At 42.1% G+C, this 20,641-nt stretch overlaps 1 protein-coding gene across 1 annotated transcript in view; it reads right to left on the reverse strand.

Moving 5' to 3' along the window:
* Positions 1 to 20,405, reverse strand: part of LOC119414858 (epidermal growth factor receptor substrate 15) — a 50,851-nt gene extending 30,446 nt beyond the window's left edge. Inside the window, exons 1-3 of the mRNA XM_037681979.1 lie at positions 20,178 to 20,405; positions 1,353 to 1,514; positions 942 to 1,139 (exon numbers count right to left, since the gene is read on the reverse strand). Coding sequence (XP_037537907.1) covers positions 942 to 1,139; positions 1,353 to 1,514; positions 20,178 to 20,405 — 588 coding nt within the window. The remainder of the gene's footprint in view (positions 1 to 941; positions 1,140 to 1,352; positions 1,515 to 20,177) is intronic.
* Positions 20,406 to 20,641: the final 236 nt, after the last annotated feature.

Below are 20,641 nucleotides of genomic sequence, written 5' to 3' on the forward strand. Positions count from 1 at the left end.
TCAAGTGATCTAGCTTTAACAGCAAAATCAGAAAGATTTTTTTCTGGTTTAAGGAAATCAATGACTTATCTAATTCATCTTTTAGATGTAGGTAGAGCTGCACATTTCCAAATTAACAGTAGTATCCTACTGGACAACAAATTTGTGAATGCAATGAAGTTTAGCAGGAGCTTAAAAAGATATCATATCGCTCCTACTCGGTTGTTGACTGCTGGAGATGGACACCAGCTCCTCATGGCACTAAACACAACAAAGTGGATCCAGAAAAATAGCAAACAACTAAAAAACAATTCTGTTTCTTGGGTTATCATTATCAATTTCTAAAGAGTTGACATTGCTGTCATTCATTTTGTGGTATTCTACCCGTTCTTTTAATCTGAAACAGGAATGAACATGGTCTCCTTGTTATGTTGATTTTATAGGATATCTTGGCATTTCACAGACTGTCTTGTGACCAGTTAAACAGAATAAAGAATTTTGGATACATTCATAACTTGTGTACAAAAAATAAAATTTTAACAACAAAAAAATCTGTCTTGAGTTTGTATGTGTAGGATTTTTTTTCATTCATTCATTCAACCTTTATTTTTACAGTGTATTATAAGTATTATACTTATCTTGTACATGAGTCAAGAGGCCTGTTTTAAACAAAAACCATAAAGTACACACAACAATAAAAATTCATATGAAAGCATTTAAAAAACTATATACATGTATAATATATATATATATATATATATATATATATATATAGCAAAATAAAAAAAGCACTACATTATAAACAGTGTAAGTTACTAAAAACAGGAACATGCCTGCATTGATTATTTTTTCATTGAACTTAACAGATGTTTAAAATCCCTTAGAGAGGTCAAGGTCTACATTTATTTATTTGCTTTTATTTGTTTCTACAAAAACTGTTCTGGTGCCATTTCTTTTATTACCTTCATAATTTCTTCATAGGACTGTCTGATAGAGTCTTGCAAGGGCGTGTTCCTTTCCCCAGCCTCATCCACCTTCTTTTTAGCTTGTTTCACCTCCTCTCTGAGCTTCTTCAGTCTCCACCTCGCTCTGGCAAGTTCTTTTTCAAATTCCTCCACCTGGTTCTCCTTCTGTGCCTCTTCTGCTTGTAGAGACAAGATCTACAGTAGAACGGAAACAATTCACATTATGAGAGGATTTTAACTGTCCTTCGTTCACAATTAGATACTTAGAAAATTAAAGTTGATATAAACAGAAAAGTGGTGGTCACACTGAAACAATGTAGCAGCAGACAGGACTCAGAACAACTCAAGACAAGATCCTGGTCAATATACAAACACAGAATGAGCCACTTAGCAGATACTTCTTCTTACCTTTTGACTTTCTTCATAACAGAGCTGTCTAGTAGCCTTTATTTGCTGAATCAACTTGTCTTTGTGCTTGTCTAATTTCAGCAGGGTCTCCTCCAGCTCCTGGCGGTCTGATTGCTGTTCCAGGAGTTCCAAGTTCTCGACTGTCACAGCATTCTCCAGTTCCTATGACACACCAACAAAAGGTGGTTAGATTTTACCCCACCCAAAAAAAAAACAAAAAAAAAACATTTGAACAGTATTTCTAATCAATATGGTTGGCAAGCCGTAGACTGAGGAAGCTGGATGGGGACAAAACATTTCTCACTTAAAGAAACTGGTCCAGATGACACGATTTAACCTTTTTTGTTGTATTTCTAATCGGTGCAAGTACCATATATTATTTTATTTTTTGTTTGTATATATTGTTGTAGCCTATATTTTTTGTTATAATTTTTTTTACAGGAAACAGAGTCCACATAAAAACAACATTTGCATTTGGAGTCATTTAACCTTAGTTTATTAACAAAAAGCAGACATCCCACACTCCAAGCATCTACCCATGACAGACTAATGAAAGACTAACAGATACATTTAACACAAATAAATACCCCCCCCCCCCCACACACACACACACACACACACACATCTTATGAACAATATCAATATCAGAATAGCAGGATACAATGAAGAGATGAGCAGGTAAGACCAAAGGATAAAATAACAAACAATGTTAAAACTTTTCTAAATCAAATTTAAGAGATTGATAGCAACAGGAACAAAGCTGGTTTTAAAATGCTTAGTTTTACATTTTGACACTAAGCATCGGCATCTTGATTTAGGGACCTGAACTGACAGTGCAGAGGCTGAGATCAGTCTTTTAAAATTGATCCAGGCATTCTATGTAACAGCCTGTAGTACAGGGATTCTGAATTTAGTTGCATCTCTCCTGTCAGCTTCCTGGACCACTTCACTGTTTGGTTCAGGCAGTTTTTGGTTTTGAGAGAAAAATTGCCAAACCATGGGCCTCATGTGCAAAAGGTGTGTACACATCAAACTGTGGACTATGCCCTTTTTCACACAAAACTTCAGATGTATTAAGAATAAAATGACTGTGTAAAATGTGTGGGGCCAATGGGGTCGGGTGCAATGTGGGATGGGTGTGGTCAAGGGTGGGGACCTTGGCTGTCTGATCCTCGGCTACAGAAGTTGACTATTGGGACTTGGACCTCTCTGGTGGGGAAGGAGCCTGAGCTGGTGTGTGAGGTTGAGAGGTTCCAGCTAGAAATAGTCAGACTAACCTCATCGCATGGGTCTGGCTCTGGAACCAGTTTCCTTGAAAGGGGTTGGACACTCTTCCACTCTGGAGTTGCCTCTGGTGAGAGGTGCCAAGCAGGAGTGGGCGTACTTGTTGCCCCTGTTGGATTTAATATTTTATACCTTTTTATAATTCCTATCAAGCACTCAAATGTCATGTCATATAAAGTGTGTGCGTGTCTTTCTTCCAGGGTTGAACTATGTTTATAGAAAATGTTTGCTAATTCTAACTAGTTGACCTTTAAATATAATCTCATAAGAGCTAAGGATAATTTTACAAGTTCACATTTGATAGATTACAAGCAATCAAATCAGGCCTTTCAGAACCTTTCAGAACAGATTAGAGCAGAGACTGATTAACATAAATAAAGCTAGAACACATCTCTTTAATTTAGACAATATAGTTTGACTAAGTAATATCAAATTAAAAAGTATAAAAATGATCCAAATAAAAAACACAAACATGAGTTAGATAATAATAATTAAGTTATTAATTATTCCTAGAAATAAACAACTTGATTTCTAATCAGTTGGTATCACTAAGGTATAATCACGTTAAACAAACAGTGTTAACAGTTTAAACGTAGACAAGGAAACTAAGATGAATCTGCCTTAAAAAAAACAGAATCACCAGGCCTTCAACAGATATTGAATTAACACCCATGAGGTAGGTAATAATTAATAGTTATTAATTATTACGTATAAACAATTTAGACACGAATCATTTTGTATCCCTAAAGTATAATAGCAAGTTAAACTTTAAACAAAAGCCGATTTCGGTGTACCAAAACTTGTCTGAAATATAGACGTTAACGTCCTTGAGGGGGCGGGCTAAGAGTCGTAACCATAGCGACAGAAGCTGAACCAATCAGGAAGCTAGCCTTCTCAAACGGGGATAAAAGGCTGGAAATGACACACGCCCACCGAGCATTTCCGGGAGGCGCGCACGGCGACGGTTCGTTCTTAATGCTCCATTTATATGCATATATCTTATTAATGTAATTGTTTGTCTCTGAATATCTGTAACCCATGTTGTGTCAAATAAATCTTTTATACGAAGGGCGACGCCTCAGCCGTTTTGAACACGACGTGGTATTCTAACCACAACACCCCTCATCTTGGTGCCTGTACGTTGAAGTTCACCCTGGTGCACGAGAGGGTAGCTTCTAGGGTTGTACATCTCTGTGTGATAGACGATTCGATTCGCATCTAGATACAAAGGTTACGATTCGATTCAAAAACGATTTATTTTAAAAACAGAACGATTTGATTCGATTCGATACAGTGGAAGAGCGATTCGGTTCGATTCGATTCAACTTTATATAATTCTACAGTTTAACATTTGTTGAATGTAGACAAATATTAATTATGAACAAAAAGGGCCATTTCTATAAATGTGACATTCTTACATTATTTTTAAATTTGTAAAAGTTTACATATATCATATCTAAAAGCGTGCAGTAAGGCACTGGCAAAAATAAAGTAAAAAGCCAAACAACAGAATCACATGTCAAATGTGTTTATTTTTAGACATGGACCTAAAAAGACCAGCTAAAAGAATATTTCTTTGTTTGATGGGATCAGTATAAAATGAGAAAATAAAGAAAAATTATAAAATGCACAAATGATTACAGCAGCATGTAATAAAAAAAAAAAAAAAAAAATAGGAATAAGCTACAGTAAGCACAAAGCACCTGTGCAATAACCTGTCACATACCCTGCGTAGTTTGGTAGTTATGTGCAATATATATCATGTGCATTTTAGCTTATATTACATTACTACCTTGAAATACTTATTCACACAAATTCATTCTGCTTCACTGTAAAAATTCTACAGTGTTGTTGTTTACCATTTTTCTCTTCAGAAACTTTGTAAATATTATAATTACTTTTTCACTTTTTGGTAGTTTATTTTGTACCCTTATTGCTTTAGTATTTCTTGTTTGCTTGTTTTTTGTTTTTTAGCAAGTCAAATCAGTTCTTCTCATCCTGAGCATTTCATCGTGTTAACCTTGCATATGACAAATAAACACAAATTGAACTTGAACTTAATAATACAAAAACATAATGCAAGAACAGTACGCCTAACAACAGCAGCACGAACATGAGTTTGTGTGAGCAGGTGGGCACAGATTAATATAACATCATGTCATTTAAACAGCAGCATGAGATCAGATCAGCAGCATGGATAATCAGCAGCACATATCAACAGTCAAAGTGCCGATTACATGTATAAAAGAAATCAAAGTGCAGCTTTCTGACCTGGTGAGGTAGTCTGAACAAAAGTAATGTCCTGCATTTCTACATTCACGTCAGGTTCAATCTGAACTCAAACACAGTGAAGTAGTTCACTTCCTTATGTTTGTATGTTTACCTATATTTTTATTCGTCATAATCACTGTCCTCATCTTTTTTTTGCGGCAGATTTTTCTTAAGGAAAATCAGCTGATCCACATGCTCATGTTTGAGTAGACTGCGTTTTGTGGAAACGATATCTCCTGCAGTGCTGAAAACTCTCTCAGATGCCACACTGGTGGCCGGTATGCACAGATACATTTTAGCCACAGATGACAGCAGTGGCAAGTCCTGTTGCTCTTTCCACCACTGTAGTGGGTTTTTGTTCAGGGGCAAAGGATCACGCTCTCTGTACCTCTTGACTTCTTCATTGGCCTGGTCCCTCACAGATCTAGATGCCATCTTTACTTGAAAGTCTTCTCCCAACAGCTGGTCCAGGGCTGACATTCTCTTCTTTTTACAAGGAGGTTTATCATCTGAAATAGAAAACAAGTACCATATATTACTGGCTATGTTTGCCATGAAGTTTTTTAATTGACTACCATTTTATGTATAAATCTTCATTTGATGTTCAGAATTTATTTATGTAAGGACTCGTGTACATATGTAAAATATGTATCATTATCATCATCATTATTATTTAACTCTTTCTTTGCATGCAGATCCTCTTATTATAGTGAATGTGTTTTATACTGATACTATGACTGCAGCACAAGTTTAAGACAAAGTCTTCTCGTTCTTGATCACAAGTTATAAAACACACAAACCTTTATGCTCATCTTGGGTCTGGGGTACATCAATGCAGACGTCCGGATCTCCATTTGCAGGTTCACTCTGACATGGATCAGTCTGCACTGGACCTCTCTGAACTGAACCCCCCGTTACCTAGAAATAAAACATGAAATAACATTTAGTGTACAGTATGGTTAAATGCAGTGTAAAGAATCAAATAAACAGTAGTCAGAATATATCTAATGACAGCAACAAAACACACCAGACTGTAACTGAATGTACTGTAATATGTATTTTGTCAGTGTGTTGGGGGATTTACCTTGTGATGCAGGGATGCTGCTTCTGCTGATATGCTTGTGAATGTCCTCTCTGCATCATGGTTACTGAGGAAGGGCAGGGACTTAAAACGGGGGTCCAGAGCTGCTGCAGTGTGGAAGAGATGTTCAAGGCCTGTGTAGCGTTTCTCCAAGTCATTCTTGAACGCCTGCTTCATCTCTCTGATTAACACTGAGTCTTCATCTGATGGTTCAAAGTTCTTTTTAAGCTTTGCTTTTACAGGAAGAATCATTGAGAGTGTGGGTCGCTTGTCTTCAGACATGCTGGTAGTCACAAGTTTGACCGGCGCCATCAGTTTGACAATGTCTTCAATGTCGCAGACGTCTTTGTCCTTGAGAGTATTCACCTCTTCTCCTTTTCTGAGGTCCCTGGACATGAGTGCTGCAGAAATCGCAGGATGTTGCTCAAAAAAGCGTTCAAGCATGTCATGGGAGCTATTCCACCGCGTGAATACATCTTGGATGAGTTTGTGGGAAGGCAAGGCTAGTTGTTTCTGTTTCTCTTGAAGGATTTCTGCTGCCCTCACACTACAATGAAAAAAGGCAACGGCTTTCCTCACTCTCCCCAGCAACCTTGCTACTGTGTCAACTTTAAAGGCTTTCTGTGTGGCGAGATTAATAGTGTGTGCAAAGCACATGAGGTGAGGGGTCATCTCTGCTTCCACTCCAGCTAATACCATGTTTGTGGCATTGTCTGTCACCAGGGCTGGATCTTTATCAAGAAGGTTCCAGTCAACACATGCCTGTTTTAGCAGAGCACCAATGTTTTTCCCAGTGTGGGATCCTTTGAATGCCCTGGTTTGCAACACATGCACATTTAACTTCCAGTCTGGAGAGATGTAGTGGACAGTGATGGTCACATAAGACTCAGTGGAGCATGACGTCCAGGCATCGGTTGTAATAGCAACTCGCTCTGCATGTGCCAATTCTTTTTCAACTTGGCTCTTCACTTGGGCATACAACGCTGGCATGCATGTGTTTGTGATATGCTGCCGGGACGGAATCTTATATCTGGGCTCTAACGTATGAATCAAATCCTGAAATCCTTCCCCCTCCACTATATTGTACGGCCATAAGCCCTTAGCTATGAAACGGGTTATTGATGCCGTTATATCCTTAGCTCGTGATGAACTGTCGCCGAGTTGCCCGTAAAATTGAGTGATAACGTTACCCGTCGCTCTCTGTGTGGCAGCTGCCTGCTCCTGCTCGTTGTTATGGGGCTTGAGAAGTTCGCCATACTCCTCTCTGTGTTTTCTCGTTGCATGTTGATCAAGGTTTGTTGTGCTACCAGTGTACTTCAGAGGTGCTCTGCATAGCTTACAAATAGCGTGGTTTTTGTCGAGTTTTCCGTCCTTCTTGTAAAACCCGAAAACGTTCCACACTTTAGACTTTTGTCTGGCTGCTGTATTGAAAATCTTTCTCGGTGACCCGCTAACGCTGCTACTATTTACATCCATTCTCGTTGTCTTGGTGAGCTACGGAGCATGCGTGAGAATAGCTTCGCGGGCATTTCCGACTCTCGCGTTGTTTTATAAACGCACTGTCAACCGAGCTAGTCTCGCGATACCCGGTTCATGTCTCTTCAACCGGTTCATCTCAGCATTTGTGGCTGGTTGCTGTCGATTTATACGGCTGCTACCGACACAACCATATCGCTAGCTTGTCAAACCGGATATCCGGTCGTATCGGTTTATCTATAACAACCCTAGTAGCTTCCCTCCGCCTATGTGTGGGGGAAGGGTTCTGACTGTTGTTAGTGCTTATGCTCCAAATGACAGTTCAGATTACCCACCCTTTTTGGAGTCCTGGGGTGGGGGTGGGGGGTACTGGAGAGTGCACCTCCTGGGGACTCCCTCGTTCTGCTGGGGGACTCCAACGCTCATGTGGGCAATGACAGTGAGATCTGGAGGGGTGTGGTTGGGAGAACACCCCCCCCCCCCCCGCGATCTGAACCAGAGTGGTGTTCTGTTATTGGACCTCTGTGCTCATCATGGATTGTCCATAACTAACAACATGTTCAAGCATAAGGGTGTCCATATGTGCTCTTGGCACAAGGACACCTTAGGCCGCAGTTTGATGATCAACTTTGTTGTCATCTCATCTGATCTGTGGCCACATGTCTTGGACACTCAGGTGAAGAGAGGGTCGAAGCTGTCCACTGACCACTACCTAGTGGTGAGTTGGCTCCGATGGTTGGGGAGGATGCCGGTCAGACCTGGCAGGCCCAAATGTACTGTGAGGGCCTGCTGGGAACGTTTGGCAGTCTCCCGTGAGACAGAGCTTTAACTCCCACCTCTGGGAGAGCTTCGAACACGTTCCGAGGGAGGTGGGGGACATTGAGTCTGAGTGGGCCATGTTCCGCACCTCTATTGTCAAGGCAGCTTATCAGGAAGTGGAGGCAAGGTTGTCTGTGCTTGTTGCAGCGGTAACCCTCAAACCCAGTGGTGACCGGCATTGAGAGATGATGTCAGGCTGAAGAAGAAGCCCTATTGGGCCTTTTTGGCCTGTGGGACCCCGGAAGCATCTGAAGCGTACTGGCAGTCCAAGCGGCATGTGGCTCGGGTGGTCGCTGAGGCAAAATCTTGGGCGTGGGAGGAGTTCGTAGAGGCCGTGGCGAATGATATCCATACAGCTTTGAGGCGATTCTGGTCCACCATCTGGCATCTCAGGGGGGGAAAAGTGGTATACCACCAACACTGTTTATAGTGGAGGTGGTGTGCTGCTGACCTCAGCTTGGGATGTCATGGGTCGGTGGGCAAAATACTTTGAAAACCTCCTCCATCCCACCGGCACATCAATGAGGAAACGGAGCCTGGGGACTTTGGGTCGGGCTCTCCAATCTCTGGTGCTGAGGTCACCGAGGTGGTTAAAAAGCTCCTTGGTGGTAGGGCCCCAGGGGTGGATGAGATTTGCCCGGAGTTCCTTACGGCTTTGGATGTTGTAGGGTTGTGTTGGTTTACACGGCTCTGCAATATCGCGTGGACATGGGGGACAGTTCCCCTGGATTGGCAGAGTGGGGTGGTGGTCCCCATATTCAAAAAGGGGGACTGTAGAGTGTGTTCCAACTACAGGGAGATCACGCTCTTAAGCCTCCCTGGTACCTGAATGACAACGTCAGCTGGGGCAACACCACCACCAGCCTGATCAAGAAAGTTCATCAGATAATCTACTTCCTCAGACGGCTGAGACGAGCTGGTCTGGGAAGCTCAGTCCTCACCTCCTTCTACAGGTGTGAAGTGGAGAGCATCCTGTGCTACAGCGTCAACGTGTGGCATGGAGGCTGCACAGCTGCAGAAAGAAAAGTTTTGCAGAGAGTGGTGAAAGCCACACAGAAGTTTGTCGGAGTCAGCCTCCCCACCATCACAGACATTTACACCTCCAGATGCAGGAAGAGGGCCACCTGCATCATGAAGGACCCCACTCACCCAGCACACACACTTTTTGCCCCGCTCCCCTCAGGAAGGAGGTTAAGGAGCATTAAATGCAGAACCACTAGTCTGAGTAACAGCTTCTACCCTGAGGCTGTTAAACTCATGAATCTCTAACCAGGATAATCACTATGGAAAATCACATCATGTTGCTGTGTTCATGCATGTTCATATGCTCACACAGACTCATGTTTGTGCTGCTGTTTGACGTAATGTTTTTATGCTATTGGTGACTAATCTGGGGGTGATAATGGACCCGTCCTTAAAACTCAACAGTCACGTAAACATGATGGTCAAATCCTGTTTTTTTCAGCTGAGACGGCTGTCTAAGCTGAAGCCTATACTCAACAAAAAGAACCTCGAGACAGTGATCCACGCCTTCATAACATCTAGGCTTGATTACTGCAATTCACTTCTGTTTGGAATCAGTCAGTCCTCCATTGCTCGTCTACAACTGGTCCAAAATGCTGCAGCCCGATTTTTAACTGGTACAGGCTATAGAGAGCACATCACGCCAGTTTTGGCCTCCCTGCACTGGCTACCCATTCACCTTCGGATCCATTTCAAAATTCTCATGTATGTTTTTAAATCACTGAACAGTTCCGCCCCATCCTATCTCACTGATCTTCTGCAGCCATATGTCCCACCGCGCTCTCTGAGGTCAGCAGACCAGATGCTTCTCTCAGTCCCAGAAACCCGTCGTAAGCTCAGAGGTGACAGGGCTTTCTCTGTTGCAGGTCCACGACTGTGGAATGAGTTGCCACTGAGTGTCCGGCAGGCTCCCACACTCTCAGTCTTTAAGTCTCGCTTGAAGACCCACTTCTATTCGCTTGCCTTTAACACGGTGTGATTTGTTTTGGTCCGGTCTGTTCTCTACTCTGTTGGCCATTTTAGTTAGCTCCTGCTGCTATTTGTATCTGTATTTCTATTTTATGTTTTCCTGTCTGCTGTGCATGTTTGTGTTCTTTTGTACAGCACTTTGGTTGGCCTTGTTGCTGTTTTAAGTGCTATATAAATAAATTGGTATGGTATGGTATGGTATTAGTGCTTAGTGTATTATTTAGTTGATGTTTTTCTTAGTTCATATCTTTGATTTTATTACTGTTTCTCTTTTACATTTTATTGTTGGTTGTAACTGGGATCCTGTGTACATATTCTCATTTCGCCACATGATTCACATGAGATGCGAATGACAAATAAATCTCTCTGACTCTGACTCTAAGGTCTATTCAGGGGTTCTGGAGAGGAGGGTCCGTTGGATAGTCCCACCTCGGATTCAGGAGGAACAATGCAGTTTTTGTCCTGGTTATAGAACACTGGATCAAATCTACACCCTCAGCAGGGTCCTGGGGGTGTGTGGGAGTTTGTCCAACCAGTCTACATGTGCTTTGTGGACTTGGAAAAAGCATTCAACCGCATCCCTTGGGGAACACTGTGGGGAACCCTGTGGGGGGTATTCCAGGAATATGGGGTACCAGGCCCTTTGATATGGGCTGTTAGGTCCCTGTATGACTGGTGTCAGAGCTTGGTCCGCATTGTTGGCAGTAAGTCAGGCTCATACTCGATGAGAGTTGGACTCTACTAAGGTTGCCTTTTGACACCAATTCTGTTCATAAATTTTATGGACAGAATTTCTAGGCTCAGCCAAGGTGTTGAGGGGATCCGTCTTGGTGGCCTTAGGATTGCTTCTCTGGTTTTTTGCAGATGATGTGGTCTTATTGGCTTCATCAGGTGGTGATCTACAGCTTTCGCCGGAACGGTTTGCAGCCGAGTGTGACGCGGCCAGGATGAGGATCAGTTCCTCCAAATCCGAGGCCGTGGTCTTGAGCCAGAAAAGGATTGAGTACCCTCTCCAGGTCGGGGAGTAGATCCTGTCCCAAGTGGAGGAGTTTAAGTATCTTGGGGTCTTGTTCACGAATGAGGGGAAAATGGAGCGGAAGATCAATATGTGGATAGGTGCGGCATCGGCAGTGAAGCGTGCACTGTACCGGTCTGTCGTGGTGAAGTGACAACTGAGTCAAAAGGCAAAGTTCTCAATTTACTGGTCGATCTACGTTCCTACCCTCATGTATGGTTATGAATTTTGGGTTGTGCCCAAAAGAACGAGATCACGAATGCAGGCGGCCGAAATGAGCTGTCTCTGCAGGGTGTCTGGGCTGTCTTTTAGAGATAGGGTGAGAAGTTCGGTCATCAGGGAGGTACTCAAAATAGAGCCGTTGCTTCTCCACGTCGAAAGGAGCCAGTTGAGGTGGCTCGGGCATCTGTTTAGGATGCCTCCTGGACACCTCCCTGGTGAAGTGTTCTGGGCACTTCCCACTGAGAGGAGACCCAGAGGAAGACCCAGGACATGCTGGAGAGACTATGTTTCTCGGCTGGCTTGGGAATGCCTTGGGATTCCCCCGGAGGAGCTGGCCCAAGTGGCTGGGGAGAGGAAAGTCTGGGCCTCCCTACTTAGGTTGCTACCCCCACAACCCAACCCCAGAGAAGTGAAAGAAAATGGATGGATGGATGACTGTGGAAATGTGCACAGCCACAAACGAACTTCATGACTGCTGTACACACGTTTCTATGGCCCATTGGTGATTATTATCCTATCATCTCATTAACTCAATCACTTAGGTGAAGCACCCACACCTGCTTCCACCCTCATTTGCCCCAATCTGGGCCCTTGAGCAAGGCCCCTAACCCTCACCATCTGCACTCCCGGTTGCCCTAGATAGCAGCTCTGCATCACACAGAGGGCTGTGGTGTCTTGTGGTCCATGGTTGCATCAGGAAGGGCATCTGGCATAAAAATAATTGCCAAGTCTTTGTGCACCTTAGTTCGCGGTGGCGACCCCTGAAGGAGGGAGCAGTCAAAAGAAAAAAATCAACTCATTAATCAAATAAACCACACAAGAACCAAGAAGATTTTTATTATACATATTATAGATTCCAGTTTACTCCTTGCAAGGTACAGGCATCCAAGATGTTATACGAAGCCCTGATCACAAGGTCTGACAACGGAAAGAGTTAGGAACAGCTTAAATACCCAATATCCACAGAGGCGATGTCAAGACGACCTCTGCTTCACAGCTCACAGTTGTTAAAGGCATTAGATGTTATCCGTTATCAGGCTCCTCTCTGAGTAGAAAGAGACTCTCTTGACATCCCATACATGGTTCTATATTAATTCAACATTAGTAAGTGAAAACATCAGCCCTGTGGTGGACTTGCGACCTGTCCAGGGTGTACCCCGCCTGTCACACAGTGATTGCTGGACATGGGCACCGGCGACCCCTGTGATCCAAAACGGAAGAAGTGGGTAAAAGATAACGGATGGATGGATGCATGAAAAGCTATTTAATTCTGTTAATTTCAGCTTATTTTTTGCTCTCTTGTAGCTTCTTTCTGCCCATTTTAGCTTCTATAATATTTTTCTAGTTCCCACTCATAAGTTAAATTTTAAGGCCTTTCTTTATTGTTAATTATTATTTTTATTTTATTCTTATTCAAATTCAAAAATACTTTAGTGATCCCAAAGGGAAATTATTTGTTGTTTTAACTCGTTATCCTCATTTCATAAAGAGATGTTATAGATGCTGATGGCTGTAGACAGGAAGGATCTCTTGTAAAGGTCAGTCCCACAGCGGAGCCTAAGAAACTGGCTGCAGACACCGTCCGATCCATCCACCCAGACTCGGCTGGTCTCTCGGTTCCCTTGGGCTGTAGGACCACCCAAATGCCGGGCAGAATTCCTTCCAGAGCGATGACCACTCCTCCAAGCAGCCTGCTGAGCTCCTCGTCACTGCGGACAGCCAACTGCAGGTGCCGAGGGATGACCCCATCCCTCCGCTGTCATGATCCATGCTTCCTGCTAGTTCCAGGATCTCAGTGGTCAGGCACTCGAGCACAGCTGGCAGGTAGATGAGAATGCATCCACAGAACATCCTTTTCAACTCATTTGAGAGTTGATGTTGTAGTTGAGATATTATTTGAGCTTTTGAGATGTTAATCAGCTGCAGTTGGTTGTAGAAAACTGCCTTGTTGCCATGGTTACGCATCATAATAAATGTCCAAAACTAAAAAAGTTTCAGTAGAAATCCTTCCAGCTGCACGGCATCCGATACCAGAGGAAACAATCATCCAAAAAAATATGATTTACATCTAGAAAAACAGGAACTAAAGTTTCCAAATCAAAACCCCAGAATGAAATTAACAGAGCTACTCCAACATGCAGCCACCTTGAGCAGCGCAATTCTAGAATGAATTAAGCATTAATTAAGAATTAAGCATCCATACATCCATTTCCCCTTTTTTCTCCCTCTTTTTTGGTATCTTTCTTCTTCCTTAATCCTCTAATTTTTTCCCCCTTTTTGTGCTATTTCAAAAAACATATATCATAATGTTCATTCAAGGAAGAAGATGCTATGACTCTTGGTATTGGTGCAACTTTAGCTTTTAGAAATATTTAACCTTTTTCTCTCATTTTGTTTTTCATAAGAAATTAATTGAGCTCATTTATATCCATCTCTTGAGATTTGTTTTCAACGTTTTTTTTAGATCAATTTTTTATTTTATATTTTAAAGTGAAGTACAGATAAAGATTTGTACCTTACAGAAAAAAAAAAGTTAAAACAGAATTCACATACCTATGCATAAGTTTATTTAATAGCACAATAATAGAGACACATCAAAACAAATGAAGAAAAACAACAGAATCAAAATCCTAAATAAAACCCACCTGTTGTATTGTGTTATATAGTTATTGCATAGAAAGGGCACTAGAGGGCGGTCTAAGACTGTTTGTTAAATATACTATGCTGAGTGTGACAGTGAGGAGAAACGAAAGTGAAAGTAAATGGAGAGAACTGAAGCTGCACGTGTCTGCTTATTTATCCTTTAATTCAACCTTGCAACCCACACAACATTGGCAACGAGGATGTCTACTTTTGTGCCTTTACCTGCTCCATTCCTGCCATGCCTAGGGGAACCAGCAATAACATTTTCAACATGCTTAAAAATGTTTGAAAACTACGTGTTGGTGATAGCAGCATTGGGGGACGACTGGCCTGATGAAAGAAAGTGTGTGGTTCTACTTCATGCTCTGGGCACAGAGGGTCAACAGCTTTTCCACACCCTGCCGAACACTGGAGACACATTTGTTGCTGCTATTGCTGCTCTAAAAAAACATTTTGTGCTGAAGGTGAACGTCATTGCTGAACGTCACAAGTTTCGACAAAGAGCACAGAGGCCAGATGAGATGGTAAACCAGTTCTTAGCTTCTCTATGTGAGTTAGTTGCTGCATGTGATTTTAGCAACATGAAGGAACAAATGCTACATGATCAACTGATCGAGTGTGTTGGTAACACTCGCATAAGAGACCGATTATTACTTGAACCGGACCTAACACTTGCTAAAGCTACTGCATTGTCATTGCAAATTGAAAATGGATTAAGAGATGCTAGCGTTCTCTCTGATGCTACTGCTGCTGGAGATTCTGCTCCGGTGAGGGCCATACAGAAACAATCAAAGCCAAGCTGCCACTGGGAAATGAAGAAGAAGCTGCCGCTGAATCCTGCTCCTGCCACGGCTCAAGCTGCTTGTAACCATTCCTGCTTTCATTGTGGATTTTATAACCACCTTGCTAACAAACCTTCATGCCCTGCTGTTAAAGTGACCTGAAACAAGTGTGGTAACGTGGGACATTTTTCACGAGTATGCCGTTCATCTCAAAAGGAGGTACGTGAAGTCGTCTTTAAAGAGCCCACAGTTCTTTACATGAACAATACAGTACAAGACAAGATCCTCTGCACAGTTCAAGTGACTGCTAATGGACGATGTAAAAATGTTGAGCTGATTGTAGATACAGGCTCATCTGTGTCCATTATAGCAGAGAACATTTACTCCACCTTCTTCTCAGAATGTGCCCTAACTGAACCTGCATTTGCTCTTGTTACCTATGCAAAATAGAAAATTGCTGTATAAAGGCGCGTAACATGTGGAGGGGCATTATGTGTATAACAGATTATAAAGGCAGGAGAAAACAATGCCCCAAAGACCCATCACTGCCTGGTGCCCTCAACAAGTTCTACGCGCGCTTTGAAGGCCTGAACAGACCACCCAGCATCAGACTCACCTCACCACTGGATGAAGAGCTTCTCAGTGTGACCTCAGCAGAAGTAAGAAATACTTTCAGGAGGATTATTCCTCACAAGGCAACCGGCCCAGACAACATCTCTGGGAAAGTGTTGAAAGAATGTGCCGATCAGCTCTGCGAGGTGCTGGCCGACATCTTTAACACCTCACTTACCCTGGCGACAGTTCCCACCTGCCTGAAGACCGCCAACATCATCCCAGTCCCAAAGAGCTCTACAGTGACTGGTCTGAATGATTATCAGCCTGTGGCCCTCACCCCAATAGCCACTAAATGCTTAGAAAAACTGGTCAGGACCCACATCAAAACAACCATCAACATCAACGAGGACCTTCATCAGTACGCATACAGTGAGAACCGATCAACAGAGGACACCATTTCCTCTGTGGTCCACACTACTCTCACCCACCTGGAGCAGATGGACTCCTACGTCCGTATGCTCTTTGTGAACTTCACATCTGCGTTCAACACCATTATCCCCCAAACACTGATGGACAAACTATTCACACTAGGACTAAGCCTCTCCATTTGCAACTGGGTCCTAGACTTCTTAACAAACAGACTTCAGTCTGTGAGGATCCACAACTCACCTCAGGGATGTGTGCGTGCCCATCTGCTCACACAGACTCGTGTTTGTGCTGCTGTTCGGCATAATATTTTTATGCTACTAGTGCTTAGTGTATATCTAGTTGATGTTATTCTTAGTGCATATCTTAGATCTTATTGCTGTTTTTCTTTTACATTTTATTGTTGGATGTAACTGGGACCCTGTGTACATAATTTCGTTCCATCACATCTACCACATGGGGTGTGAATGACAAATAAAGAACCTTGAATCCTTAAAAGCTAATGTTTCTCATGATAATCATTCTACTGCAGGTACTCTAGTTATGGTTGAGTCAGGTGCTGTTCTCCTAGGCTTATATTTAATTCAGTCATTACATAAGAAACTTGAAGGATGAAAAGTTATTACTACTATTACCCCTACCTCTACTGTTCAACCTGCTGTGCCAAAGACTGAACCAGAAAATGATCCAGAAATGTCAGTTCAGGAAGCAGGCTATGCTAAAAACTTCCTACACAAAGTACACATACTGCCAAATGCTGTTCCAGTGCAACAAAAACTCAGGAAACTGACATATTCAGTGAGACAAGCTGTTTCAGAGGAGCTCAAAGATCTTCAAAATAAGGGCATCATTGAACGTATCGATGCTTAGTCTTGGGTTTCTCCCATAGTTGTGACACAAAGGAGAGATGTGTGTCATGTGTGTTGATTTAAGGGAGCCAAATGAAGTTACTGTTGCTGATTGTCATCCATTACCACACATGGATGGTATGAACTGTTCTCAAATCTACGAGGGGCTACTGTTTTTTCTACTATGGATTTAGCATATGTCTACCACCAAATGCCTCTGCATCCTGAAAGTTGTGGTATTGCTGCATTTATTACTCATGATGGACTTTTTCATTTCTTCAGAGTTCCATTTGGTTTAGCTTCTGCCCCATCTGACTTTCAAAAAATGATGTCAATCATCCTTGCAGGTTTGACAGTCGTAGTTGTATAACTGGATAACATAATTTGTTATGGCTCTACACAAAGAGAACATGATGAAAATTTAAAGAGAGTGCACCAAGCCCTGACTGCTGCTGGACTCAAGCTTAACATGCAAAAATGCAGATTCGGTCATCCAACAAAGTCCATGCTCAATATTCCAGGTATACAATCCAACATTTTTCAGTCTGGTCATCTGGACAGTTTTATTTTTTTGTAATGAAACATTTCATTTTCCATCCAGAAGGCTTCATCAGTGAAGGAAACACAAAACTGATTCTTCCCCCAACAGCTTACTCCAAAGTGGAACAAACCAGTTATGTTGGTGATAAGATGGTGTCTTTGGCACAACCCCTCCTCCGGTGCTGACCCTCTTCCTAATCGACAGTCATGTCAAACTGGTTCAAAACCAACTAAGTCCATGCTCAATAATCCAGGTATACAATCCAACATTTTTCAGTCAGGTAATCTGGTGACATGACTATCGACGAGGAAAAGGGCCAGCACCAGAGGAGGGGGTGTGCCAAAGAAACCATCTCAGCACCAACATCACTGGTTTGTTCCACTTTGGAGTAAGCTGTTGGTGGAAGAATCAGTTTTGTGTTGTGTTTCCTTGACTGATGAAGCCTTCCAGATAGAAGGTGAAACATTTCAGCACACAAAATAAGAAACTGTCCAGATGACCTGACTGAAAAATGTTGTGTTGTATACCTGGATTATTGAGTATGGACTTTGTTGGTTTTGAACCAGTTTGACATGACTGTCGATTAGGAAGCGGGTCAGCACCGGAGGAGGGGTTGTGTCAAAGAGACCATGTTAGCACCAACATAACTGGTTTGTTCCACTTTGGAGCAAGTTGTTTGTGGGAAGAATCAGTTTTGTGCTGTGTGTTTCCTTGACTGATGAAGCCTTCCGGATGGAAGGTGAAACATTTCAGAAAAAAAAAAAGAAACTGTCCAGATGACCTGACTGAAAATTGTTGGATTGTATACCTGGATTATTGAGCATGGAATTTTTTGATGTCATCCAGCCATTTGTAACCAAATGTAACTGCACTCTCAAGCACTGTTATTGGAGGTACAGCTGAAGGTACAGTTCATTAACTAGACTCGGCCACTGAATCAGGTCAGAAGAAACATTAGTGTAATCACAACTACTGGTACTACTGGGGAGTGGTGGCGCAGAGGTTAGAGACGGTGGCTCTGTGATCGGAATATCACTGGTTCAAGCCTCGGTACCGACAACATCAACAAAAAAAAAAATGTGGGTGGGCTAGGTGAATTACCCACACCTGTCCCCACCCTCATTTGCCCCACTCTGGGCCCATGAGCAAGGCCCTTAACCCCCATCTGCTCCCTAAACAGGTCTCTCTTGAAAATGAGTTCGCATGGCTCAATGAGACTACCTGTATAAATAAAGGTAAATTAAAAATATATTTATTTTCTTAAACAAAAGGTTTTATTTTACAATGGGCTCTATGTACTCCTATACTAGTTACAACTTGTTGGATCCATTGAATTGCAGATATTTGTTGCAACCAATGAGCCAGAAGACTGTTTTTTTTTGTTTTTTTCCGGATCTCAAATTAAACTGGAGAAATTACATTTGCTGAGAAAAAGCAGTGTGAATGCTAACTGTTGAATGATTTTGGCTGAAACCTGCTGAAGACGCTGAAATCTGCTGAAACGGTTCCATCACTAAAATGTTAATGTGAGTTGAATTTGAACAGCTGATGTTTGTTAATCAGACATGTTTGCTAACATTTGCTATTTAAAATGGCAAATTTGTTGAATTAGAGCCACTACTAGGTTTCATTAGAAGAACAGCCCATAATCTGACTTATTAGATAATTACATGTTTTTTTGTGAATATATACACATATGTGGGCAGCTGTGTCTGAGTGGTTAGAGAAGTCGTCCTCCAATGCAAGAGTTGGGGGTTCGAATCCACAAGCAGTCACATGCTGAAGTGTCCCTGGGCAAGACACTGAACTCCTCATGGCCTCTGATGTGTGTCCCATCAGTGTATGAATGTGATCTAAAGCTCTGATTAGTCTCTTTAGAATGATTTGTTCAATTAGCTTTGTAGAGATCTAGTAGAGTGCTGTATGAATGGGTAAATGAGGCACAGATTGTAGTTTAAAGCGCTTTGAGTATCTTGAAATAAGATAGAAAGGTGTTATATAAGTACAGTCCATTTACCATTTACCATATATCCTGATGCATGCTCAATAATCCAGGTAGAAGAATCTAAAAAAGATAAGTCTGGTCCTCTGGACTGAAGAAGTCTTTCGGATGAAAAATGAAACGTTTCTACTTTTTTGTTTGTTTGTTTTGTTTTTTGAATGTCCAGAGGCTCAGACTTAATTTTTAGATATACACCCATATATATACAGCCACTTATGAAACATGTTAAGATATACTGTATAGATGCAACTATGGGTTCTCTGACAAAATATCAATACGTATACAACCAAAATCTTAAAATTACTGCTAGATGTGGAAAAATAAAAAGTGTACATATTTTACATCAAATCAATGTTAAGAATATTCTTCTTGACTGAGCATGTTTCAGTACTGTGATTAAAAAAAAAACTTTTAAGGAATGCAAAAAGGAGCAAAGTCTATAAAAATCCAGACTCATTTTAATTTTTCCATACTCATTCAACCTGGACAATATTAAAACTAAATCTCATAAGGTCTTATATGTGTAAAGACTGTAGGAAAGCTGAACAAAACTAAGCATAAAAGACTGAGACACACATGATTCATTCATTACGTAGAACAGCCATTAAGATCTTAAAAGACTGACTTCATCGAGACAGGATTATTGGTCAAACCAAACAATTTTAAAGCAGCTCACGACATTATGACGTCCGAGTGAGCATGATGGGAAATGCAGTCATGGAAGAGTCCCATACAGGGAACACAGTAAGCACATAACCATTGATATGCAAATGATGTCTGACTTTTTTAGTTAATTAGAATAATAAAGCAGATCTGAGCCCAAGACAGATGCAGATAAAAACACAGAAAGTGATGAGCACACACACACCAGAGGGAGGTGCTGCGGTCTTCTTACTCTGATCTCTGTTGCCTTGGAAAGGACTCTGTCATCCATTTCTATGACGTCTGTGTCCCGAGGAGATGACCAGCACAGAAGGCAGGAATGTTTGAGGAGGTTGGAGAAAGAGCAGTCGTTTTTCCAGTCTGCCTTTCCTCCATCATCCCTCTGTTCCCAAGTTCCCTCCATCTTTTCCTGCTGCACTGCTGCTTCCTCCATTACTGCTGTCACTACACTGCAGAGGAGGTGGAGCTGCTCTCTGTGTGTATGTGTGTGTGTGTGTGTGTGTGTGTCTGTGTAGTGGAGCAGAATGCACCACTGTAAGAATAGAAATAAATGTGTGTGTGTGTGTCCGGGGGGGGGGGGGGGGGGAAGGTGGGAATGAGAGGGTTGAATTAGACAATTAGAGAAACAGAACCACCCACCGTCTTTTCTTGATTTCCTGATATTCATGC

Source organism: Nematolebias whitei, chromosome 9 (genome assembly GCF_014905685.2).
Source record: "Nematolebias whitei isolate Nwh7 chromosome 9, NemWhi1, whole genome shotgun sequence".
NCBI classification, from domain to species: domain Eukaryota; kingdom Metazoa; phylum Chordata; class Actinopteri; order Cyprinodontiformes; family Rivulidae; genus Nematolebias; species Nematolebias whitei.